This window comes from Pseudophryne corroboree, chromosome 7, assembly GCF_028390025.1.
Source record: "Pseudophryne corroboree isolate aPseCor3 chromosome 7, aPseCor3.hap2, whole genome shotgun sequence".
In the NCBI taxonomy this organism is placed as follows: Eukaryota; Metazoa; Chordata; class Amphibia; order Anura; family Myobatrachidae; genus Pseudophryne; species Pseudophryne corroboree.
Genome location: NC_086450.1, coordinates 42,257,774 through 42,285,393, shown reverse-complemented (window position 1 = coordinate 42,285,393; position 27,620 = coordinate 42,257,774). Strand labels below are relative to the sequence as shown.

Here is a 27,620-nt window from a genome sequence, read left to right as displayed (position 1 = left end):
GCAGTGCTGTGCGCTACCTTGTTGAAGACTGCTGTCTTCTGCTGCCGATTTTTCCGGACCTTTTCTTGCTTCTGGCTCTGTAAGGGGGCCGGCGGCGCGGCCCCGGGACCGAGCTCCGAGGCGGGGCCTGTGTTCGGTCCCTCTGGAGCTAATGGTGTCCAGTAGCCTAAGAAGCCCAATCCACTCTGCACGCAGGTGAGTTCGCTTCTTCTCCCCTTAGTCCCTCGATGCAGTGAGCCTGTTGCCAGCAGGTCTCACTGAAAATAAAAAAACCTAAAACTAAACTTTTCACTAAGAAGCTCAGGAGAGCCCCTAGTGTGCACCCTTCTCGGCCGGGCACAAAAATCTAACTGAGGCTTGGAGGAGGGTCATAGGGGGAGGAGCCAGTACACACCAGGTAGTCCTAAAGCTTTTACTTTTGTGCCCAGTCTCCTGCGGAGCCGCTATTCCCCATGGTCCTTACGGAGTTCCCAGCATCCACTAGGACGTCATAGAAAGTTAATAATGCTTTACTAATAATGTTGGTGGATATTACAGTTTACATTACCAGTATAACCAAAGATTTAGTCTGTACTGATCAGCATCTGAAAAAATAAAAAAACCCACTAGGGTGCTAGATCTTCTGCAAACCCTCCCAATTGCAATCCCACATTCCTGATTCACGACACTCCATCATATAGTTAGAGGTTTTATTTGGATGGGTTGTAGGCCTCGTTTTAAAGCACAAAATATTATATAGAAGGAAGCACCGAGGTTGCCTCCAACTTCCTCATACTATCATGCAGTTCTGATTACTATAATTTTGGAATGGGGCCAATTATCAAACAAGAAACAAATGGGTCGACAAAGCCCGCTTCCCTATCTGCGCCTAGTCCGGGGTTGCCTTGGCTCTGTTTTTCCCTTTAGTTTTCCATCCCCTGCTAGGTCATAGAGTTATTCCAGTTCACAGTTAATAAATTTCTATACTCACTATGACTTAAAGGTGTGCTCATTTAGATCATTAAATGTCTATGGACCTTTTATAGCCTTTGTCGAATACTCGCCAGGATTTCACAACTATATGGTACCCATGGCTAAATTATAAAGATTCTGAACACCAAGTCATTATGTAGGGGTTTGGGTTGAAGGCAATAGAGAAACCTTATCAGCTCAATCGCTTCCTTACATTGCTGTGGCAGGTAGTTCTAGTTTTATCATTTTTATTTTACTTTACTATCTGCCAGTTTTGTCCTACTCCCTGGAAAAGAGGCCTCTCCTCACTTATCCATTCTCAGTTTCTCAAAATTCCCCTTAGGTCTACTCAATTTTTTTTTTATTTTCTCTTTATGGGTTTATAAAACAAACAAAAAACCGTGCCAACCAAACAGCCTAGCATTTCTAGGATTCAGGTTATGTCTTATTTCCCTTTCTGATTTGCAATACAAGTTATATTCTGATTCACTCTTTTTGTGATGCTAGGTTAATTGTATTTTCTGTTGATATTCAATAAAAATAAGCAAAAAAATAAACAAAAAAAAAATAAACACACACACAGGGGCACGTCAAGTAGCCAAAACCTGTGAATGGCTCCTTTGGTGCCCAACAACCACATCAAGTATCCTCCAGCCCACAAACGTATCAACATGGCTACATCTGTATTTGTGAAGGTTACTATAAGTAACTTTACTGTACTTTAGTGGAAGGTCAAGAGAATACGGTTTGAGTGACAGTCGTTCTAAAAGAAAAACTAATGGGGAGTTTCATTACCGTTTAAATTATTCACTCATGCACAATACAATTGTTACAAAGAAAAATACATTTATGTATCTTTATTTTGTAGCCGAAATAAAATGTATCCAGCAGATGAAGAAAAAAAATAATGAACATTACCAACTAGAATCCTATCAGGAAGGAACAGTTATAATTAATCAGCTGGCATGTCACTCTTGGTACTGAAAGGAAGAAGTACTGCAACTGAAAACATACATGGGATCAAATAGAAATGGCAGCGTATTTTTGGAAGTGCTGGGATTTTCGGGAAGTTAGAAGTCCGTTTTAACACAGAAATGTATATTAAAAAGGCAAAAGCAGCTTGGTTTAGGCCTTAGTAAAAAAAACAATAGTTTGTTTTAAAAATCAGACATAACTTGCCGAAATCTCTGGACTTCTAGAAACTCACCGACTAATATTTGGCCCTTGGAGATCATTAACACATTGGAATACGACAACAGCTTTGCAGTTCTGTATTACTAAATGCCACTTAGATAGGGGAAATAGTTTCAAGCACACAAATGGTTATGCATCAGGAACAGGTTTGATCAGGATATTTTAAAACAGAGCATTCAAAAATAAAAATAAAAAAATTGCATACTACTACTACTATACAGATGGGGGTACAATGTTAACTACATCTCTCTTAGGACACAAAAGCTCCAGCTGCTACCATTCTTCACCCTGGCTTGTATATTTAAGACAAAAGGAACTTAAATAGCATACTGGTTTTGTATAGCAGCAGGTCCACTTGAAAAAGACAGGTTATTTTAACAAACAACTTGAGTGCTGCATTAAAAGACCAGAAACAATCTGGATAAGGTAGGGCCAATTTAATTACATCAACAATGGAGAGACATGGTTTTAAACATCCGTCATAATCATTGGCAGTATAACATTTGCGCCGCTAACTGATCAAGAAGAGAGCAGGCTGGGCGCTTCAATCAACAGGTCAGATAAAGAACGTTAACTGAAACATCAATTGTTCCTAAAACTGCGTCAATATGAAGGTCTCATACAGCCTATGAAGTGTTATCTTCAATAACTCATTTGACACCCATCGATTTAAGTAAATAAAAGCGCATTTTTTCTCTCCCCACGGTTCCATAACCCTCGTCCCAAACTAACGTCCTTTCAAGGTGTCTTTGTGGGCAGACTAATCTGTTCTATGACTGAAGAGTGCACAGGTACAGAAAGTCACTCTATCACGCAACTATTTACACATGGGACACATCTGAAAACTTGGTAAGAAAGACTGCAGAAAAAAACAAAAACAAAGAAACAGTGCCACACAATATAATAAAATACAAGAAACAAAGCCACTTTATGTAGGAGATGATTCTTGATATTAGCCCTCTAAGCAACAGAACTTCCAACGCTTGTAGGTAGGGCAAAAAAAAACAAAAACACAAAGTAATTAAATCAGAATAAAAAAATTCTGAAGAGTCCACTAACGCTTCCAAAAATGAGTAATTAGCATGTCATTGAACGGAGGGCAGAGGTGGGAAGTTGGGTGCGTGAAGGCTTTGGGGCTCCTTCCATATTAGTGGGAGAACTTGCTTAGCACATGCCGCCTGTCTGTTGTTGAAACACATCGATAGTATCTTCATCTTCCATCTCCAACTGTGTGATAAAATCCAGATAGACAGATTATAACAAAGCTAAGGATTCACGTTTCTTTCCATTACATTTCCAAGACCTACTTCCAGGACCATATTGTAGTAGCAGAATCTGGACAGAGGTTTTAACCTCCAATTCTGTACACTAACGGACAGACAATTCCAGAAAAAAAAACCCCAAGACTGTTGGGATTTCTAGTTCATGGAGCAATGTTTTCTCCAGATTAAATGAAAGGTATTGAAGTGTAAATCATACTGAAGGACCATGAAATTGCAAGGAACTATTTAAACTCAAAGTAACTACTTAGAGCACACTGATAAGCCCGCTGGCATGAATAGTGAAAGCCAGCAAGCACGGTTTCAGCTTTACAGTAACTGCAATGTGTTACATAAGGAAATGGACCAGATGTTAAAAGGATGCTATCTGTCTCCATTTCTAACAGTGGGGCAGATGTATTAACCTGGAGAAGGCATAAGGAAGTGATAAACCAGTGATATGTACAAGGTGATAAAGACACCAGCCTATCAGCTCCAATATGTAAATTAACAGTTAGGATCTGATTGGCTGGTGCCTTTATCACCTTGCACATATCACTGGTTTATCACTTCCTTATGCCTTCTCCAGGTTATTACATCTGCCCCATTGGCTACAAAGAAATGCAGCATTTGGAAGCAGTGTCAATTCAATCAGGGACGATGTGCAGTTGTATATGATGCACACCTGCAGACATATTTGCCCATTATGGTAGTGCCTACATAAATAGTACTTTTTGATTCAATCCCCAAGCCTGCATATTTTGAAGGGGAAGTTTCATTTACACACCATTACTTTTCTATAGGCCTACAATACTATCCCTTTAAAGTGGGACGCCCATCGATCACAGGTTCTGTGGCTGATTAAAACCAGCTGAAATTCAGACTTGAAGTCAGCCAGCCAGCCACAGAACCTGTGTAATTCAATAGTGTCCCGGTTTAAAGGCACAGTATGGTAAGTGTACTTTTATATGAACTCGAGAAGCAGACAAACTTGCCGCAGTACAAAGTGTTCAAGCACTCACAAGACTACACGGAAACATTGGCACAAGATGCAGAATGCAATATATAAAAAAAAGAAAAAAAAGAAGAGGTTTTAACCACTGATGGACTCCCAACAGTTCATTATCCCATAAAGGGCTGCAAATACTAAAAGTTCCAATCGATACATGTTTGTTGAGATTTGCATATTTCTAAAACAGAAAAGGGATGCGTTATAAAGGATGTGGGTGGAATAATGACCATACCTGTGCAGGGGTGTCTGTTTCATTAATAGGCTGACCATCAAACCTGAACCGTATCTGTCTCATTGCCAAGCCCTTAAAATAAACAAAAAAAAATACATTACAATTCACAAAATGTGTATCTAAAGCCACTAGCTGGATGCATAAACTGCTTCTTTATACAGAGTTGATGTTTACATAGATTGCAAGTTTTGTTCTATTTGGCCCCTTATTTAACTTTATCACAGCACATATTCTACAATGGTGAGACTATTTCTAAAGCACATTTACTGCACTGCTACTGGGATCTTCCACCTAGATTCACACCACAAGGAGCAGCTCAGTGCCCTGTAATGCCCCCTGTAGTCAGATACATGTCTCTACAGCCAAACTTTATTACAACTGTTTATCACCCCCCTTTAAACGCCATTATTCAAGTACCGTGAACAGACTGAGCACAGTTTACGTAAAATGCTCCACATGTAACGGAATAGAGGCGATTTTGCACATAGCACCCAGGCATTTTATACACCAATGGGGAAAAGGTTCAGATAAAACAGTCATCTGATTGGTTGGCATGGAAGATTATCTGCAGAAAACATAAGTCTGAGGATTTTCTTGACTGCGCAACTGTAAGTAAATTACCTCCAATTATGGCATCGGTACCACGCAGAACACACCTGAAATTTATTGAGAAACTTCAGTGTTGGAATTATTAGTGTAGGGTCAGACATACACCAATAATTCCAGATGCAGCCACATTTTCTGTGCAATCAGACGCTTTAAAAACAAAAAAAACAAACCCTTTTTTGCTGTGATGCCTATGACCGCCAAAAAGCTGCAACTGCCACAAGTTAATGGATCCATTTTGTCACACAATCAAGTGCAATCAGGTGAAATGTGCAGCCAGTAGCAACCGAGGCAAAGCAGAACAAACAACTGCCGTGTAGAGGTGACCTCAATAACAAGAGGATATAGAGCCAGTTTATGGCGCCGTACCTGTCTGTCGCAGTATGCTTTCATTAGCTTGCTGAGAGGAGTGTGTCGCTTGATTTTGAACTGGACCACAGAGCCATCCTGTCCCGCCACTTTAAGGTTGATGTGGTCATTCTCTGTCTTGACACCTTCCTGGAAGACAAAAACCGGTTCAGATGCAAACAGTAAAATAGTACACAGTGTCCAACTCTGTTAACTGGCACACCTTGACACGGTCCTCAAGGCACTCCAACGGTCCAGGTTTTAAGTATATCCATGGCTCAGCACAGATGGTTAAATCAAATTGACTGGGGTACTAATTAAGTCACCTGTGGCCAAGTAAGGATATACTTAAAACCTGGACTGTTGGGGTGTCTTGAGGACTGCGTTTGAGAACCTCTGCCTAAACATATACTATGAGCGATTTTGCCAAGTATCGGCCTATTTTCTCAATTTAGCAGGAATCTAGGTTATAGGTCAGAGAAGGCGATTCAAATTTGCTCTGATCAGGCGTTCATCACGGCTAAACCCGTCTAAAGTCCTGGTTTGGGTTACCAAAACCAGACTTTCTGCACATTTCTTCTCACCAGCTAAGCTGGCTGTGAGAAGTAACTAATCGCCCGTGGCTAATGGGCACCCGAACGTAGTATCAATCGAATTGCTCCGTTTTGTGTCCTTTAGTGACAGCAGCGGGGGAAATTATTTGAATCTCCCCCAGTGAGTGTTGAAGGACAGAGTCCTCTTGGAAAAAGAAAAAATTGTGAACAGTACTTGTGTATATGTATCGGTGAATTTAATTTCTATGTAAAGCCATCAAAGGTGCATAACCTAGCCAACATAAAATAATGTGTTATTTCTTAAAGAATATACTCTTACGCAATGAGCTAATAATAGTTAACACAAACACGTCAATTATTTCAAACAATGATCAAATGGAAAATATTACAAGAAGCACCTCACCTCCCACAATTTCATTATCTATTGATGGCACTACAATCTCCTCTAGCCCCCAAGTGCGCTGTCTTGGAGTAATCCTTGACTCCTCCCTCTCCTATAAACCACACAATCAGTACCTCAGGCAACCTGCTGCTTTCATCTCAATATCTCTAGGATTAGACCCTCTCACACCCAGGATGCTTCTAAGATGCTTGTCCACTACCTAGTCATATCCAGACTGGACTACAACTGTAATCTCCTATCTAGCATCCCTAACAAATGCCTCTCCACTCAAATCTCTCCTCAATGCTGCAGCCCGTCTCATCTTCTCCCCCTCACTCTCCACAAAACTTCAAACAGGCTCTCAAGACCCACTTCTTCACCAAAGCCAGCCAAATCTCATCCTAACCCTCTGTCCCACACTCACTGCTTACCTCCCAACTCCCCCCCCCCCCCTTTTTTTTTAAAGAGGGACACACGTGCGCGTTCCCAAAAAAGGGAGTGACCTAAGAAAAGGGGCATGGCTTCGCGAAGACAGCGACTGCGAGACACCCCCATTTTCGCTCACAGAGCGCTGGGCATGCCCCCCCTCCCTCTGACTCCAGAGAATAGATGCTGTGCGCATGCGCACAGCATCTATTCACCGCTGCTCTGCTAAGCAGGGCAGCGAGAGACAGAGCCTCCCAACTGCCGCCCCGACCCCCACCGTGGGACACTGCTGCCCACGGGTGGGACAGCCCCCAAAAACGGGACTGTCCCGCGAAAAATCGGGACAGTTGGGAGGTATGTCACTGTCTCTCCGATCTGTGTAATGGTGCCACACACGATGACATCTGTGCTAAGTGCAGTTTGGGCCTATACAATGTGTGCTATGCAATTTGGACTAAGTGGGTATGCTATTTAACTACATGCGATTTGATCTACACATGATTTTGGCTACACTACAATATGCAATGTATGTGATGTAGTACAAAAATACCTGACTGCACATATTATTTTACCTTGCAATATGGACTATGAGGGAGCGCGCATTGCAAGGGAACGTAAACACGCCGCGATTTGAACTAGACACAATGCGATATGAACTAAAACGTTCAAAATGCATGCGATGATCGCACCGTGTGGGGGCACCATTACCAGTCTGTCTGCCCCTCCCCTTTAGAATGTAAGCTCTCACAAGCAGGGCCCTCTTCCATCATGTACGTTTCCTTCTCTTACTTAAACCATCTTCGACAGCACCAAATCCCACGGTTTTCTGCCACCCCGATAACTCTCTCAGTGCAGTCTGCTAATGCAGCTTTGTTTATGTACTCTGCACTTGTTCTATATTGTCTTCAACTGCAAGTCACTGTTTTCCGGTTTTACTTATTAATGTACTATGTGATTGGGTGCTGCGGAGCCCTGTGACACCATATAAAAGGATAATACAATATTACAAAGATTGGGCTTTTTCTCCTTTGCATGTAATAACCATTAAGTTCTTTCTACCAGCTCTCTTGCTCCTGAAAGTAGCTTATACTGTATTTCAAAGTGAAAAAACGAAATTAAAAATAAATAAATAAAAAAATCCTGCCATCAAAGTACTGAATATTCTAGAGGACCATTGCAACATCCAGTAATACATAGTACGCTTTATAAATGTTAATAAGTAAGCCTGGAATTAGTGACTATGCTGAAATACAACTTCATCAGGGAGGAGGAAAACCGTAATGCCGTTAGCGTTTTAGTGTGGGCATCCACACTGTGCTATGTGACATGAAATTTTTTTTTTTTTTAAAGATTGAAAAGGTTTGATCCATTTCATTCATATATGCAGCAAAAGATCAACTGAACTGCAATCTAATGCTCAATGGTAATTCAGCTACCAAAAGGTCACCTATCAGATCTACAATTACAGAGCAAGATGTGAGCTGGTTGGGCTCTCCAAAGCAAACATGGCTGTACCCAACCTGAAGGACTTGATACCCCGCCAATAACACGATTAGCAGGATATCAGCCAAAAACCTCGGCCACGCTGGGCTCTTTACAGAGCAGGAATCGAGCAGTTACCTCTATTGTAATTTGGGATTGTCATGGAAACATAGTTATGTACTATTTATAGATAAAAGGGAGTCATGGTGTTAGTAAGCTGCATTACTAATAACCTAAGGAGATGCTAAGCACTCGCGCAATACAAGCAGTACAGGTTGACTGACGGCTAAAGCCAATATAATGCCAATTGTTTTTCTTAAGTACACTGGAGGCCTGATACACTATTAGTACTCACTCCCTTTCATTGGTGTTAAATAGGTTTTCTAATAACAGAAACACGGACATATTTTGGGTCCTGAAATACTCTGGACTATAAACGGCATTAGGGACTGGGTCAGTGGCAATGGGTACAGCTGGAGAGGGATTTAGGTTCTCCTCAGCAGGCGTGTTATTAGGCCTCTGCTTGTAGCAATCCATGTGAAGCAGCAGCTCTCAGGTATAGATAGGCTGGGAGCCCGCTGTGTGTTGACCTAATAACTGTTGCACACTCCGAGCCCATCAGTAACAGAGCTGGGCCTGGGAGAGGCCCACCAAAGAGAAGCATCAGGAAGGACTCTTCTGACCACTCCCACAGTGATCAATTTCAGTGAAGGGGGGGGGGGGACAGGTAGTAAGGAAGGCAGATGATAGGAATAGCAGGTCGGCAAATAATTTAGCACTGGGGGAAAAAAGCCACTAAAAAATAAAACTGCATTACTTTTGGTATGAATAAATGGGGGGGAATTAAATGTTTTGGGGCATTCTACAGAGCAATGCAATTGTTTCTCAATTCGGAAAACAAATACAGTGGGCACACATTGTTTATGCTCGCCGCTCCCTCAGAGAGCTACCAGAAATGTCCAAAAAGTCTGGCATTTTGCAATTTTTTTTTTCTGTCGTGCATAATAATTTACATGGAATAAACCTCTTTATTGCAGCTAAACCCTGTCTATTTGGACGCCGGAAAACCAATTGCATATCGCGCCATCTAAAGAAAAGGCAATATTGCATGATAGGGTGTGCTAAAACAATTGAATCACCCACATAAATTTTTTTTTTTTTTTTACTCACAATCCCGGTATTACAGACTTCTTTCTAAATTGATATCCTTAGCATTTTATTGTGTTTACCTTGTGAACCGTGGTCAATTAGAGAGAGCCACGTGCATATTTTCCCCCCTCTACAGATATCTGCATAATGAACTCATGGGATAGGGGAGGGGTTATTTAATTCTCCCCAATGTACAGGTGCGCACATCACGTTAGGATGCAATAAACAAAGAGGGAAGATGGCCTACCACAAAGTAACGGCACTTTGCAGACAATGCCAACAACTGAATACCACTTTATATCGCTAGGTTTCAGCCACTTAAAGCTGTGCTTCCACATGGTAAAAGTCAGAGGTGTGGCAAAAAGCAGCTTGAGGGGAACAGGGGAGCCTTAGGAAAACAAAGCCGTGGAGGGACCCCTGCGGCTCTGGCTATGTGGACCATGCACCATTACTTCCTTTATATACATAGTGAAGCTTTCAGGCTTTCCACACAGTCACTAAATCTCTGCTAAAACAAAACAGAGTAAGCCTTGTACTTTCCTCTTGCATTATAAGCATGCTCACAAGTACCATAGATCCAATGTAGAACAGCACAAGGGGGCATATTTCTGAAAAAGCCCCACTGGGTATAATTTCTTATTGTGGTGTTATCAGGGTAATGCAATTTGAAAAATCCTTCAAGGAGATGGGCTCTGACAGGATCTCGTAGTTGCAAGAGTGCTTGTGAAATGAAACATTTAAATAGTTTCATTTCACAAGCACTCTTGTTCCTTGACAAAGCCCTATAACGGGGAGAAACGCGTTGGAAGGGTGCAGGCGGGTGGATCACATACTTTTTCTCTTGTGGTTGGAATTGTGCTTCACATCTTGCTGGTCTGTGCCGTTTTCGGCCGGCGGCCAAAACCAATGTCACTTTTTCCACCCCTGAGTTGTTTGACCGATCCCCCTGTCATTGTTTTTATTTTGTTTTAATAAATTAGTATTTTATCTACATCATTACTCCCATGTTCATCTTTGGAGCAGTCTAAAAAGAAACCGCTACGTGAGGATCAGCGCCTGATTCAGAGTGAGTAACAGTACCCATCCATTATCACGATATATCCATGCAGTCAGGATAAAAGATACCTTTATGTGCGGAGTTCTATCTTGTCCATTGTGAGTGGGGTACGCCATCCAGGCTTAGCTGATTCATCATTGTCTGAGAGAATAATTAATTACTGACGTTTAAAGACTTACTACACTATGATGGTTTATTTCATTTTTCATTGCATATCATCGTGAGACATTGTGCCGATTAGAAGAGTCTTCCACATTCCAACAGGAGGCGCCAATTGAATTTGGATTCCTCTATCATATATATGGACATTAAGTATATATTTCATGTGAAACCATACTGAGCGCCTTTGAGTATTTGCTTTTTTCACATGAATAGCACAAGTTTAGTGTCTGGGTGACCTCATGTCTGCATTTCACTTGGTTTGAAATCAGCCCCAGAACTGGTTTAATTCACGTGTCCCTTATTAAAGCGATAGTATAACAATCCTACACATCAGGCCATGTACATGTCATTATTAATACCCCTTTCACACCGCACAAATAACCCGGTATTGACCAGATATATTGCTGGGTCAGGGAAAACCAGCAGCAGCGACCAATGCTGGATCCCACCCAGGAAGGACCAGTTTCCAATTCCCAAGTGGGATCCAGCATTGGCGGTGTGAAAGGGGTAGAAATTACAGGGGTCGATTCAATTAAACGCAAAATTGAACAGCACCAGGAAGGAGATACCGGAGCTATTCAATTGACGTGCAATCAGGCCATGCACGTCATTGTACATCCTAGCTCCTGAGGAAAACTACTAGAAGTTGGTTGAAATGGCTGCCGGGCGCTGCTACATGGATACTGTTTGAAATGTGAACTAATGTTTTTGGAATAAACATCCTGCTAAACATGAGTGCTGGTCTTTGTGCTTTTTCCATAGCATACCTATACATCAGGCCATGGACAACTCATTTTATAAGGAATATTATAGGAACCCTATACATGTAATTATAGGGGATCTATGCAACCATACATGTAATTATACGGTTCTATATAAAAGACATCATGCTAAACATATACATCAGGCCACGTACATGTTATATAGTAGGGATGCTACAGCTGCCCTATACATCAGGCCACCTACATGTTATATACTGGGGATGTTACAGCTGCCCTATACATCAGACCACATGCATTATATACATAAGTGATGCCAAAGCGGCCCTATACATCAGGCCACCTACATGTTATATACTGGGGATGCTACAGCTGCCCTATACATCAGACCACATACATGTTATATAGTAGGGATGTTACAGCTGCCCTATACATCAGGCCACCTACATGTTATATACTGGGGATGTTACAGCTGCCCTATACATCAGACCACCTACATGTTATATACTGGGGATGCTACAGCTGCCCTATACATCAGACCACATACATGTTATATACTGGGGATGCTAAGGCTGCCCTATACATCAGGCCACGTACATGTTATATAGTAGGGATGCTACAGCTGCCCTATACATCAGGCCACGTACATATTATATACTGGGGATGCTACAGCTGCCCTATACATCAGGCCACGTACATGTTATATAGTAGGGATGCTACAGCTGCCCTATACATCAGGCCACGTACATGTTATATACTGGGGGTGCTACAGCTGCCCTATACATCAGGCCACGTACATGTTATATAGTAGGGATGCTACAGCTGCCCTATACATCAGGCCACGTACATGTTATATACTGGGGATGTATAGGGCAGCTGTAACATCAGACCACCTACATGTTATATACTGGGGATGCTACAGCTGCCCTATACATCAGGCCACCTACATGTTATATACTGGGGATGCTACAGCTGCCCTATACATCAGGCCACATACATGTTATATACTGGGGATGCTACAGCTGCCCTATACATCAGGCCACCTACATGTTATATACTGGGGATGCTACAGCTGCCCTATACATCAGACCACATACATGTTATATACTGGGGATGTTACAGCTGCCCTATACATCAGACCACATACATGTTATATACTGGGGATGCTACAGCTGCCCTATACATCAGACCACATACATGTTATATACTGGGGATGCTACAGCTGCCCTATACATCAGGCCACGTACATATTATATACTGGGGATGTTACAGCTGCCCTATACATCAGGCCACGTACATATTATATACTGGGGATGCTACAGCTGCCCTATACATCAGGCCACGTACATATTATATACTGGGGATGCTACAGCTGCCCTATACATCAGGCCACGTACATATTATATACTGGGGATGTTACAGCTGCCCTATACATCAGACCACGTACATGTTATATACTGGGGATGTTACAGCTGCCCTATACATCAGGCCACGTACATATTATATACTGGGGATGCTACAGCTGCCCTATACATCAGGCCACGTACATGTTATATAGTAGGGATGCTACAGCTGCCCTATACATCAGGCCACGTACATGTTATATACTGGGGGTGCTACAGCTGCCCTATACATCAGGCCACGTACATGTTATATAGTAGGGATGCTACAGCTGCCCTATACATCAGGCCACGTACATGTTATATACTGGGGATGCTACAGCTGCCCTATACATCAGGCCACGTACATGTTATATACTGGGGATGCTACAGCTGCCCTATACATCAGACCACGTACATGTTATATACTGGGGATGCTACAGCTGCCCTATACATCAGGTCACATACATGTTATATACTGGGGATGCTACAGCTGCCCTATACATCAGACCACATACATGTTATATGCTGGGGATGCTACAGCTGCCCTATACATCAGGCCACGCACATATTATATACTGGGTATGTTACAGCTGCCCTATACATCAGACCACGTACATGTTATATAGTAGGGATGCTACAGCTGCCCTATACATCAGACCACGTACATGTTATATACTGGGGATGCTACAGCTGCCCTATACATCAGGCCACGTACATGTTATATACTGGGGATGCTACAGCTGCCCTATACATCAGGCCACGTACATGTTATATACTGGGGATGCTACAGCTGCCCTATACATCAGGTCACATACATGTTATATACTGGGGATGCTACAGCTGCCCTATACATCAGACCACATACATGTTATATGCTGGGGATGCTACAGCTGCCCTATACATCAGGCCACGCACATATTATATACTGGGTATGTTACAGCTGCCCTATACATCAGACCACGTACATGTTATATAGTAGGGATGCTACAGCTGCCCTATACATCAGACCACGTACATGTTATATACTGGGGATGCTACAGCTGCCCTATACATCAGGTCACATACATGTTATATACTGGGGATGCTACAGCTGCCCTATACATCAGACCACATACATGTTATATGCTGGGGATGCTACAGCTGCCCTATACATCAGGCCACGTACATGTTATATGCTGGGGATGCTACAGCTGCCCTATACATCAGGCCACGTACATATTATATACTGGGTATGTTACAGCTGCCCTATACATCAGACCACGTACATGTTATATAGTAGGGATGCTACAGCTGCCCTATACATCAGACCACGTACATATTATATACTGGGGATGTTACAGCTGCCCTATACATCAGGCCACCTACATGTTATATACTGGGGATGTATAGGGCAGCTGTAACATCAGACCACCTACATGTTATATACTGGGGATGCTACAGCTGCCCTATACATCAGGCCACCTACATGTTATATACTGGGGATGCTACAGCTGCCCTATACATCAGGCCACATACATGTTATATACTGGGGATGCTACAGCTGCCCTATACATCAGGCCACCTACATGTTATATACTGGGGATGCTACAGCTGCCCTATACATCAGACCACATACATGTTATATACTGGGGATGTTACAGCTGCCCTATACATCAGACCACATACATGTTATATACTGGGGATGCTACAGCTGCCCTATACATCAGACCACATACATGTTATATACTGGGGATGCTACAGCTGCCCTATACATCAGGCCACGTACATATTATATACTGGGGATGTTACAGCTGCCCTATACATCAGGCCACGTACATATTATATACTGGGGATGCTACAGCTGCCCTATACATCAGGCCACGTACATATTATATACTGGGGATGTTACAGCTGCCCTATACATCAGACCACGTACATGTTATATACTGGGGATGTTACAGCTGCCCTATACATCAGACCACGTACATGTTATATACTGGGGATGTTACAGCTGCCCTATACATCAGGCCACGTACATATTATATACTGGGGATGCTACAGCTGCCCTATACATCAGGCCACGTACATGTTATATAGTAGAGATGCTACAGCTGCCCTATACATCAGGCCACGTACATATTATATACTGGGGATGTTACAGCTGCCCTATACATCAGGTCACGTACATGTTATATACTGGGGATGCTACAGCTGCCCTATACGTCAGGCCACGTACATGTTATATACTGGGGATGCTACAGCTGCCCTATACATCAGGCCACGTACATGTTATATACTGGGGATGCTACAGCTGCCCTATACATCAGGTCACGTACATATTATATACTGGGGATGTTACAGCTGCCCTATACATCAGACCACGTACATGTTATATACTGGGGATGTTACAGCTGCCCTATACATCAGACCACGTACATGTTATATACTGGGGATGTTACAGCTGCCCTATACATCAGACCACGTACATGTTATATACTGGGGATGTTACAGCTGCCCTATACATCAGGCCACGTACATATTATATACTGGGGATGCTACAGCTGCCCTATACATCAGGCCACGTACATGTTATATAGTAGAGATGCTACAGCTGCCCTATACATCAGGCCACGTACATATTATATACTGGGGATGTTACAGCTGCCCTATACATCAGGTCACGTACATGTTATATACTGGGGATGCTACAGCTGCCCTATACGTCAGGCCACGTACATGTTATATACTGGGGATGCTACAGCTGCCCTATACATCAGGCCACGTACATGTTATATACTGGGGATGCTACAGCTGCCCTATACATCAGGTCACGTACATGTTATATACTGGGGATGCTACAGCTGCCCTATACATCAGGTCACGTACAAGTTATATACTGGGGATGCTACAGCTGCCCTATACATCGTGGCATGTGAATTATATACATAAGGGATAGGACTTCAGTCAGTGTGTGTGTATATATAATGGTACAACGACCCCATACATTATATACATAAGGGATGGTACAGCAGGCCATGTGTATGTGGCTGTAGAGCCATATTACCCCCACACACTGCAATACTCTCCAGGACAAGGTCAGCCGGGCATCGGCTCTGCCAGCTATTGTATCACTATAGGCGGCACAGCCACTGGCTGCCACCGCGCCCATGCTCACAGAGCGGGCCAGGAACACCCGCCGCTATCCCCGCTCACAGGCCGGAAGCCCCACGCCGCTATCCCCGCTCACAGGCCGGAGCCCCACGCCGCTATCCCCGCTCACAGGCCGGAAGCCCCACGCCGCTATCCCCGCTCACAGGCCGGAGCCCCACGCCGCTATCCCCGCTCACAGGCCGGAGCCCCACGCCGCTATCCCGGCTCACAGGCCGGAGCCCCACACCGCTATCCCCGCTCACAGGCCGGAGCCCCACACCGCTATCCCCGCTCACAGGCCGGAGCCCCACACCGCTATCCCCGCTCACAGGCCGGAGCCCCACACCGCTATCCCCGCTCACAGGCCGGAGCCCCACACCGCTATCCCCGCTCACAGGCCGGAGCCCCACACCGCTATCCCCGCTCACAGGCCAGAGCCCCACACCGCTATCCCCGCTCACAGGCCGAAGCCCCACGCCGCTATCCCGGCTCATAGGCCGGAAGCCCCCCCAGCTATCCCGCCTCTACCGCGGCTCACAGGCCGGGAGACCCCCACCGCTGGCCCGGCTCACAGGCAGAAACCCTCCCTCCGCTGGGATCGGGGCGGCGCGCTTACCTTGGGCTTCTCCTCAGACATGGCGGCGGCTGCGTCTCTCTCTCTCTCTCCCGCTCTTTTTCCTCTCGCCGCTGGGGCTCCTCTCCCTCACACTCACCTCGTGCGCGCGCACCGTCTACAGCCGCGCCACGCCATTCGTCCCGCGGGGTCACGTGGCGTCTCCGGGCGCGCCTCCGCGACGAGGGCGCGCGCCGGCGTCCCTTCTCCCCCCTCTCAGGTACACATAAACGCCCGCCCACATCGCGGGGGCGCGCACGGGACACATAAAATGGTGGGGGGATGGGTGAGAGTGGGCGGAGAAGCCGCTGGTGTGATGTAACACGCGGAGTATGGGGGATGGGGAGCCGGGACAATGGCGGAGGGGCCTGTCGGGCGCCAAAAGATATACAATAAATGCCCTCTTAGCGTCAGAATGACGTCACGCGGCGGCGCAGCCATCTTTGATGAGGGCAAACAGGATCCTTCCTAAAAACGCTGTCTTTCAGCTGCAGAATGTTGAGCTCTGTAGTCCCACGGGGAGGGTGGGGAATGTACGGAACTGTTATTATTTCCTCCTACCCTCCCCCCTCCGGGTGACACTTGGAGCACTGAGTAAATTTTGACGCCCTGGGCTCGTATGTAACATGTCCAATGTGTCATATAGAGAAAGCCCCTCCCCCCAGACTCCCATATCTGTTTACATTATCACATAACATAACCATCGCGCCCATTCCCTGCAGGGACGGCGGCTGACGGCAGAACTGCGGCTTAGGGCTTTCTCGCCGCTGCCTGGCATTGAGCTCCTCTATGGCGCATGCGCGCTGATGCATCGCTGTCTGAGAGCGCCTCAGCGTGCGGACCCCCGGCGCATGCGCGCTGATGATGCCTGAGAAGCCGCTCGGTGAGCGACGCCCAGGCGCATGCGTGCGATGAGGGTGACGTCTCCCGAAGCGCATGCGCGCTAATGACGGCGGGCCGTGAGGCTGCGCATGCGCGCCGATGGGAGTGACGTAACCCGAGGCGCATGCGCGCTGGCCGGAGTGAGCTGACGTCTGTGTGACGTGTCCCGGGAAAGCGGAGCCCGCGTTACTTCCGTAAATAAACAGCCGAAGCGAACAGGGATGGCGGGGACGGCGCTAAAGCGGCTGATGGCCGAGTACAAACGTGAGTTCTCGCCTGGGACCGGGCTGAGGTCTCAGGGAGAGTTGTGCCGCGTTCTGTGTTTGTCACTCAGGGAGAGACATATTAAGCACCAACCAGTCAGCTCCTAACTAACTTTACATGCTGTGTCTGGAAATGACAGAAGTTGATTGGCTGGTACATTATTTCCCTCCACGTGATCTCTCGCCAAGGCTTGATACATCTCCCCCATAGTTCATTAAACCCAGGTGGAATGCTTGGGGACCCTGCACACAGGGAGGTGCTGGGCTCTCTCTCGCGGGCACACAAGTGCAGTGTGGGGTGGGTTGCAGGTGATGTGGCGTTGGAACACCGCCAGTGACCCTCTAAATTACTCCTCGTTTGCCCACGAAATGTTTACAGCCATGTATGGGTACATATTAAAATATAGAGATAAAGGGGGTGATTTAACAGTTTTTTGGGTACCCATCAGAGCAGGGCGTCCATTACTGTTGATGTGCCCAAAAGCATTGAGTTTAGCCGCGCAAAGCGGCTAAACCCGACTAAAGTCCTGGCCGGGCCGTGGGAAGTGGTGTTTCGCTCATTTCTGCTTGCCACCTTTGTAGACTGCGAGCAGAAACGTTTGGCACTGGCAGAATGTGCAGCTATACGGCAGAACAATTGAATTGCTGCCAACGGGCACCAAAACAATCGAATCACCCCCTTACGGTCTACCCTATGGGCATCCCTAAATTGCCAACATCACTCCTAATCGAAGCACGCAAAAGTCTACATTGCCTGCCCGTTTTTTTTGTTTCATGCGTATGTGTGGTTGTGAAACTAATGAAATCTCTTGTTAGATAAAAGTTCAGAAAATGGGTTACACTAAGATAACATATGTAAACTCGGAATATAATCAGACATAAACTTTTAATATAGATAGATAGATATCCATCTATGGTAAAAGGTTATTGCACCCCATGTTCTTAATGTTCTTCTTCAGGGTCCATAGGCTCCACAGGATTTACCATGTGGTTTAGGTGGTTTGGAACGAACTTGGCACCAAACAGTTAAAGCTTTCAGGTCCCAGAATGCACTGGGCTCTCCTCGCCTATAACCCCTCCCCAGCCCATTCAGTTTCATCTATTCATTGACATGAAGGGGAGCAGGTAAAATTTAACGGAGTGCAGGGGTTGTATAACCAATAGTTCATTAAATGAAAATAGAACATGACATGTGGTAATACGGGATAAATGGTCTCTAATGAGTTCAGATGGTCCAGAACAGGGGAGAGTAATAAAGTACATATGATAGGAAACTGATTTAGGGGGCAATGAAACATGCTATTGAATAGTGCCAGGACTGAGTGCTCGAAGTTACTGAATTAGCGGCATCGTACCCCACACTTATGTCGGGAGATGCAGGTTACCGCACCACAGGAATGCCGTTTATTGTGGTAAATGACATTCTTTGGCCTAAGTGCCAGGTGCGATGCTGTCAGCGTAGGCAGTAAGCCACAACTCACATCACAGCTCTAGTTATGTAGTCTTTCTGCTCGCACCTCAGGAGTCTGCGGGCAGAAATCTGCAGCTAATTGAATAGCTCAGGCCACTCATTACCAGCGCTATTAAATAGTGTGTTTTATTGAATTGCCCCCCCTAGGAGGGCATTTTCTTCATTGTGAAGGGCACATTTATTTTACCTGCACCTAAAAAGCAGCATGATCTTGCGTGGAGGCGGTACACACTTGTTTCTATCACTATGGGGGGCAAGCTCACCTCTCCCTGCGCCATGAACAGATGCAGTGAAAAGCATACTTGCCTACCTGACCCTCTCCATGAGGGAGAAAATGCTCTGTTCCTGGACTTTCCTGGTAATGTATGATTGCCATCACCTGTGGTGAGCTAGTTAATTGATAAGGAAGGTGTTTCACCACAGGTGATGGCAATCATACATTACCAGGAAAGTCCAGGAACAGAGCATTTTCTCCCCCATGGAGAGGGTCAGGTAGGCAAGTATGGTGAAAAGGTGTATGGACCCATGACACGCCCCCATTTCCAGCACTGTGGGGGCATGCGTAGTACTCCCTGAGATGCATCTGTACACCCACTGAGTGGGGAACAACAAAACAACCCCCCCCCCCCGCTCCCCCAGTTTATAGCATCAAAACCTTCCCCATTTAACTATTAGATTTTGTTTGTTTTGCCAGTGTTGTTATTCCCAGTCCCACCCCAACCACACTGAACAGTAAGTTGAATTAATTATCATTGCTTCATCTGTTTACTCTGTAACGTGCCAATTTATAAAGTGTAATAGCAAAGCAAAAGGAAACAAAGATCTTGCAGATGGAACATTGCGCTTCTGTGAAACAAACTTTCGAATATCAACAACTTGTGCTTAATTTTACTGACGTTTCTTTTAACTCTCCGAATATGAACCGATCAGCCATAACATTAAACCCACTGACCGGTGAAGTAAACAACATTGATTATCTTGTTACAATGGCACCTGTCAAGAGGTGGAATCTATCAGGCTGCAAGTGAGCAGTCGGTTCTTGAAGTTGATGCTTTGACAGCAGGAAATAATGGTTAAGGATCTGAGCGTCTTTGATAAGGGCCAGATTGTGATGGCCAGACACCCGGATCAGAGAATCTTCAAAACGGCAATTCTTGTGGGGTGTTCCCGGTATGCAGTGGTTAGTACCTACCAAAAGTAGTAGGTACAACAGGTGAACCTGCGCTAGGGTGATGGGTGCCCAAAATGTTTTTTTGTTTTTTTTTTTGCTTTTATCGCGCTGATTGTGACCTACAGTGCTGGGTGTAAACGCGTCAAATAGCTAAACCCAGCTAAAGTTCTGGGCGCAACGTGGAAAGCGCTGTTTGGGCACCCAAACAACTGACTTGACACACATTTCAGCTCGCCACCTCCGGGGGGCTGTGAGCTGAAATGCCAGTACTGGCAGCTATTCGTGCCCAAATTCCCCCCAACGTGTGTTAAGCTGGGTACACACTGACCAATATATATATCGGGCACTCAAGTGAACGGACGATATATCGTGAGCGTATTGGCGGGTGTGTACCAGTGATATGTCTGTAAACAACGTCGTTTAGATATATCGCATCGGCCATGCAGCACAGTCGAAACTGGATACATCTGCAGAGATCAGTGTATCGTGCTGTGTACGGGTGACCTGCTGACCCCCCCCCCCTTCCTCCTGTACATTTACTGTACGGGCCGAAGTCACAGCTGGATGGGCAAATTCAAATGCCCGCCCAGCTGCATAACAGGGTACAACATATCGAGGGGCCAATCAGTATGGGTCCACTGACTTATCTGTTAGGTGTGTACTCAGCCAGTGGAGAAGTTGCCCAATCAACATTAACGTAACATTTATAATTTGCATACTATAAAAGTATACAGAGCAGCTGATTGGTTGCCATGGGCAACTTCTCCACTGGCTCACTTCTCCACTGTTCTCACTGCTTAGTACATGTCCCCTAGTCTCAGAATGGACAAATCCTGCTTGCCATGATACATTGCGGCAGTTGAGGTAGGCGTTTGCTGGCAGTTACATTGCCCGGGACAGATTATGACACATGGATTTGCTATTTGCAGCATTTCACAATGTGTGTGCATTTATGTGAGAGGGGCAAAGGGCGGTATCTTATCTGTGAATTGGGTACGGTTACTATATTATGTGTACAGGCAGCTTGTTAGGGCTAAAACACACTACCCGGCTTTTGCCGGCCGGGAAAAAGCCGGACGGCTTTTTCCCGTGCCGGCATTGTAGTTAACAGTGTGAGGGCTAGGGTCCCTTCACACTGCACGGCCCCGGCCCGGCTGCCGGGTTGCAGCCGGGTCTCACCACTGGAAGGTCCGGCGGCCGGGCGGCCGCCGGGCCGTCTTTGCAGCCAGTGAACCGTGTGTGTGAAGGGGAGCTTTCACACACAACGTTTTTTTCTGAAGCCGTGTCTGATGCTGCACATGCGCACAGCATCACACACGGCTTAAAGCCGTCCTGTGTGACAGACTCTGCCGGTTTCTCCCGGATGGCAAAAAGCCGGACAAAGTTTGTCCGGCTTTTTGCCATCCGGGAGAAACCGGCCAGTGTGTTACAGCCCTTAGGGCTTAGGGCCGTGCAGTGTGAAGGGACCCTAGCCCTCACACTGTTAACTACAATGCCGGCACGGAAAAAAGCCGTCCGGCTTTTTCCCAGCCGGCAAAAGCCGGGTAGTGTTTTTCAGCCCATACTGTACTTCACGTCTGCATGTCAGTTAAATTAATTTCTCTGACGTCCTAGTGGATGCTGGGAACTCCGTAAGGACCATGGGGAATAGCGGCTCCGCAGGAGACTGGGCACAAAAAGTAAAAGCTTTAGACTAGCTGGTGTGCACTGGCTCCTCCCCCTATGACCCTCCTCCAAGCCTCAGTTAGATTTTTGTGCCCGGCCGAGAAGGGTGCAAGCTAGGTGGCTCTCCTGAGCTGCTTAGAAGTAAAAGTTTAAATAGGTTTTTCTCTGACGTCCTAGTGGATGCTGGGACTCCGTAAGGACCATGGGGATATAGCGGCTCCGCAGGAGACAGGGCACAAAATAAAAGCTTAAGGATCAGGTGGTTTGCACTGGCTCCTCCCCCTATGACCCTCCTCCAAGCCTCAGTTAGATTTTTGTGCCCGGCCGAGAAGGGTGCAATCTAGGTGGATCTCCTGAGCTGCTTAGAATAAAAGTTTAGTTAGGTTTTTTTATTTTCAGTGAGTCCTGCTGGCAACAGGCTCACTGCATCGTGGGACTAAGGGGAGAAGAAACGGACTCACCTGAGTGCAGAGTGGATCGGGTTTCCTAGGCTACTGGACACTAGCTCCAGAGGGACGATCACAGGTTCAGCCTGGATGGGTCACCGGAGCCGCGCCGCCGTCCCCCTTACAGAGCCAGAAGAGACGAAGAGGTCCGGTGAAATCGGCGGCAGAAGACATCCTGTCTTCAGACTAAGGTAGCGCACAGCACCGCAGCTGTGCGCCATTGCTCTCAGCACACTTCACACTCCGGTCACTGAGGGTGCAGGGCGCTGGTGGGGGAGCGCCCTGAGACGCAATATAACAGAATACCTTAGGTGGCAAAACAGAATACATCACATATAGCTCCTGGGCTATATGGATGTATTTTAATCCCCTGCCATTTTACACAAAAAAGCGGGAGATAAGGACGTCGTGAAGGGGCGGAGCCTATCTCCTCAGCACACAAGCGCCATTTTCCCTCACAGCTCCGCTGGAAGGACGGCTCCCTGACTCTCCCCTGCAGTCCTGCTTCAGAATCAGGGTAAAAAAGAGAAGGGGGGGCATTGTTGGCAGCAAATAACAATAATTAACAGCAGCTATAAGGGAATAACACTTATATAAGGTTATCCCTGTATATATATATAGCGCTGGGTGTGTGCTGGCAGACTCTCCCTCTGTCTCTCCAAAGGGCTAAGTGGGGTCCTGTCCTCTATCAGAGCATTCCCGGTGTGTGTGTGCTGTGTGTCGGTACGCGTGTGTCGACATGTATGAGGAGGAAAATTATGTGGAGGCGGAGCAGTTGCCTGCGTTGGTGATGTCACCCCCTAGGGAGTCGACACCTGACTGGATGATTGTATTTAAACAATTAAGTGATAATGTCAGCAATTTGCAAAAAACTGTTGACGACATGAGACAGCCGGCAAATCAGTTAGTGCCTGTCCAGGCGTCTCAGACACCGTCAGGGGCGCTAAAACGCCCGTTACCTCAGTGGGTCGACACAGACCCTGACACAGATACTGAGTCTAGTGTCGACGGTGACGAGACAAACGTAATGTCCAGTAGGGCCACACGTTACATGATCACGGCAATGAAAGAGGCATTGAACCTTTCTGACACTACAAGTACCACAAAGAAGGGTATTATGTGGGGTGAGAAAAAACTACCAATATTTTTTCCTGAGTCAGAGGAAATAAATGAGGTGTGTGAAAAAGCGTGGGTTTCTCCCGATAAAAAACAGCTAATTTCTAAAAAATTATTAGCATTATATCCTTTCCCGCCAGAGGTTAGGGCGCGTTGGGAAACACCCCCTAGAGTAGATAAGGCGCTCACACGTTTATCTAAACAAGTAGCGTTACCGTCTCCTGATACGGCTACCCTCAAAGAACCAGCTGATAGAAGGCTGGAAAATATCCTAAAAAGTATATACACACATACTGGTGTTATACTGCGACCAGCAATCGCCTCAGCCTGGATGTGCAGTGCTGGAGTCGCATGGTCGGATTCCCTGACTGAGAATATTGATACCCTGGATAGGGACAATATTTTGTTAACTATAGAACATTTAAAGGATGCATTATTATATATGCGTGATGCACAGAGGGATATTTGCACCCTGGCATCAAGAGTAAGTGCTATGTCCATCTCTGCCAGAAGAGCGTTGTGGACGCGACAGTGGTCAGGGGATGCGGATTCCAAACGGCACATGGAAGTATTGCCGTATAAAGGGGAGGAGTTATTTGGGGCTGGTCTATCGGACCTGGTGGCCACGGCAACGGCTGGAAAATCCACCTTTTTACCCCAGGTCACTCCACATCAGCAGAAAAAGACACCGTCTTTTCAATCTCAGTCCTTTCGTTCCCATAAGTACAAGCGAGCAAAAGGCCATTCCTTTCTGCCCCGGGGCAGAGGAAGAGGAAATAGACTGCACCATGCAGCCGCTTCCCAAGAGCAGAAGCCCTCCCCTGCTTCTGCCAAGTCTTCAGCATGACGCTGGGGCTTTACAAGCAGACTCAGATATGGTGGGGGCCCGTCTCAAAAATTTCAACGCGCAGTGGGCTCACTCGCAAGTGGATCCCTGGATTCTACAGGTAGTATCGCAGGGGTACAAACTGGAATTCGAGGCGTTTCCCCCTCATCGTTTCCTGAAGTCTGCTTTACCAAAGTCTCCCTCCGACAGGGAGGCAGTTCTAGAAGCCATTCACAAGCTGTATTCCCAGCAGGTGATAATCAAGGTACCCCTCCTGCAACAAGGAAAGGGGTATTATTCCACGCTGTTTGTCGTACCGAAGCCGGACGGCTCGGTGAGACCAATTTTAAATCTGAAATCCTTGAACACTTACATAAAAAGGTTCAAATTCAAGATGGAGTCACTCAGAGCAGTGATAGCGAACCTGGAAGAAGGGGACTATATGGTGTCTCTGGACATCAAAGATGCTTATCTCCACGTCCCGATATACCCTTCTCACCAAGGGTACCTCAGGTTTGTAGTACAAAACTGTCATTATCAGTTTCAGACGCTGCCGTTTGGATTGTCCACGGCACCTCGGGTCTTTACCAAGGTAATGGCCGAAATGATGATTCTTCTACGAAGAAAAGGCATTTCAATTATCCCTTACTTGGACGATCTCCTGATAAGGGCAAGACCCAGGGAACAGTTAGAAGTCGGAGTAGCACTATCTCAGGTAGTGTTACGTCAGCACGGGTGGATTCTAAATATTCCAAAATCGCAGCTGATTCCAACGACACGTCTACTGTTCCTAGGAATGATTCTGGACACAGTCCAGAAGAAGGTGTTTCTCCCGGAGGAGAAGGCCAGGGAGTTATCCGAGCTAGTCAGGAACCTCCTAAAACCAGGACAGGTCTCAGTGCATCAGTGCACGAGGGTCCTGGGGAAAATGGTGGCTTCTTACGAAGCGATTCCATTCGGAAGATTCCATGCAAGAACATTTCAGTGGGATCTACTGGACAAATGGTCCGGATCGCATCTGCAGATGCATCAGCGGATAACCCTGTCGCCAAGGACAAGGGTGTCTCTCCTGTGGTGGCTGCAGAGTGCTCATCTACTAGAGGGCCGCAGATTTGGCATTCAGGATTGGATCCTGGTAACCACGGATGCCAGCCTGAGAGGCTGGGGAGCAGTCACACAGGGAAGGAATTTCCAGGGCCTGTGGTCAAGCTTGGAAACGTCTCTTCATATAAACATTCTGGAACTAAGGGCCATTTACAATGCCCTAAGTCAAGCAAAACCTCTGCTTCAGGGTCAGGCGGTGTTGATCCAATCGGACAACATCACGTCAGTCGCCCACGTAAACAGACAGGGCGGCACGAGAAGCAGGAGGGCAATGGCAGAAGCTGCAAGGATTCTTCGCTGGGCGGAAAATCATGTGATAGCACTGTCAGCAGTATTCATTCCGGGAGTGGACAACTGGGAAGCAGACTTCCTCAGCAGACACGACCTTCACCCGGGAGAGTGGGGACTTCACCCAGAAGTCTTCCACCTGATTGTAAACCGTTGGGAAAAACCAAAGGTGGACATGATGGCGTCACGTCTAAACAAAAAACTGGACAGATATTGCGCCAGGTCAAGGGACCCTCAGGCAATAGCAGTGGACGCTCTGGTAACGCCGTGGGTGTACCAGTCAGTGTATGTGTTCCCTCCTCTGCCTCTCATACCAAAAGTACTGAGAATCATAAGAAGGAGAGGAGTAAGAACTATACTCGTGGTTCCGGATTGGCCAAGACGGACTTGGTACCCGGAACTTCAAGAGATGCTCACGGACGAACCGTGGCCTCTACCTCTAAGAAAGGACCTGCTACTGCAGGGGCCTTGTCTGTTCCAAGACTTACCGCGGCTGCGTTTGACGGCATGGCGGTTGAACGCCGGATCCTGAGGGAAAAAGGCATTCCAGAAGAAGTCATCCCTACTCTGGTCAATGCCAGGAAGGACGTAACCGCAAAACATTATCACCGCATTTGGCGTAAATATGTTGCGTGGTGTGAGGCCAAGAAGGCCCCTACAGAGGAATTTCAACTGGGTCGTTTCCTTCATTTCCTGCAAACAGGACTGTCTATGGGCCTAAAATTAGGGTCCATTAAGGTTCAAATTTCGGCCCTGTCGATTTTCTTCCAGAAAGAACTGGCTTCAGTACCTGAAGTTCAGACATTTGTAAAAGGGGTGCTGCACATACAGCCTCCTTTTGTGCCTCCAGTGGCACCTTGGGATCTCAATGTGGTGTTGAGTTTTCTAAAGTCACATTGGTTTGAACCACTTTCCACTGTGGACTTAAAATATCTCACATGGAAGGTGTCGATGCTGTTAGCCTTGGCTTCAGCCAGGCGTGTGTCAGAATTGGTGGCTTTATCATATAAAAGCCCTTACTTGGTATTTCATTCTGACAGGGCGGAATTGAGGACTCGTCCTCAATTTCTACCTAAGGTGGTTTCTGCATTTCACATGAACCAACCTATTGTGGTACCTGCGGCTACCAGGGACTTAGAGGACTCTAAGTTGCTTGACGTTGTCAGGGCCTTGAAAATATATGTTTCCAGGACGGCTGGAGTCAGAAAATCTGACTCGCTGTTTATCCTGTATGCACCCAACAAGCTGGGTGCTCCTGCTTCTAAGCAGACGATTGCTCGTTGGATTTGTAGTACAATTCAGCTTGCACATTCTGTGGCAGGATTGCCACAGCCAAAATCAGTAAAAGCCCATTCCACAAGGAAGGTGGGCTCATCTTGGGCGGCTGCCCGAGGGGTCTCGGCTTTACAACTTTACCGAGCAGCTACTTGGTCAGGGGCAAACACGTTTGCTAAATTCTACAAATTTGATACCCTGGCTGAGGAGGACCTGGAGTTCTCTCATTCGGTGCTGCAGAGTCATCCGCACTCTCCCGCCCGTTTGGGAGCTTTGGTATAATCCCCATGGTCCTTACGGAGTCCCAGCATCCACTAGGACGTCAGAGAAAATAAGATTTTACTTACCGATAAATCTATTTCTCGTAGTCCGTAGTGGATGCTGGGCGCCCATCCCTAGTGCGGATTGTCTGCAATACTTGTATATAGTTATTGTTACAAAAATTCGGGTTATTAT

General features: G+C 46.3%; 2 protein-coding genes across 4 annotated transcripts in view; one reads left to right on the top strand and one right to left on the bottom strand.

Moving 5' to 3' along the window:
• Window positions 1–1,793: 1,793 nt before the first annotated feature.
• SUMO3 (small ubiquitin like modifier 3) lies at window positions 1,794–16,869 on the bottom strand. 2 transcript variants are annotated; one of them, XM_063933080.1, is made up of 5 exons: window positions 16,661–16,869; window positions 10,721–10,793; window positions 5,624–5,752; window positions 4,649–4,720; window positions 1,794–3,372 (listed from the first exon to the last, which is right to left on the bottom strand). In XM_063933080.1, exons 2-5 carry the CDS (start codon window positions 10,766–10,768, stop codon window positions 3,310–3,312), a joined length of 312 nt encoding a protein of 103 aa, XP_063789150.1. In that variant the 5' UTR covers window positions 10,769–10,793; window positions 16,661–16,869; the 3' UTR covers window positions 1,794–3,309. The 2 variants fall into 2 exon arrangements, with proteins under 2 accessions (XP_063789150.1, XP_063789151.1); XM_063933081.1 differs by lacking the exon at window positions 10,721–10,793 and having other exon boundaries at window positions 16,661–16,854.
• Window positions 16,870–17,657: 788 nt separating this feature from the next.
• UBE2G2 (ubiquitin conjugating enzyme E2 G2) overlaps window positions 17,658–27,620 on the top strand; it is a 123,296-nt gene continuing 113,333 nt past the window's right edge. Inside the window, exon 1 of one of the 2 annotated variants that reach the window (XM_063933079.1) lies at window positions 17,658–17,803. In XM_063933079.1, coding sequence (XP_063789149.1) covers window positions 17,761–17,803 — 43 coding nt within the window. In that variant the 5' untranslated portion in view covers window positions 17,658–17,760. The remainder of the gene's footprint in view (window positions 17,804–27,620) is intronic. The other variant, XM_063933078.1, reaches the window with a different exon arrangement.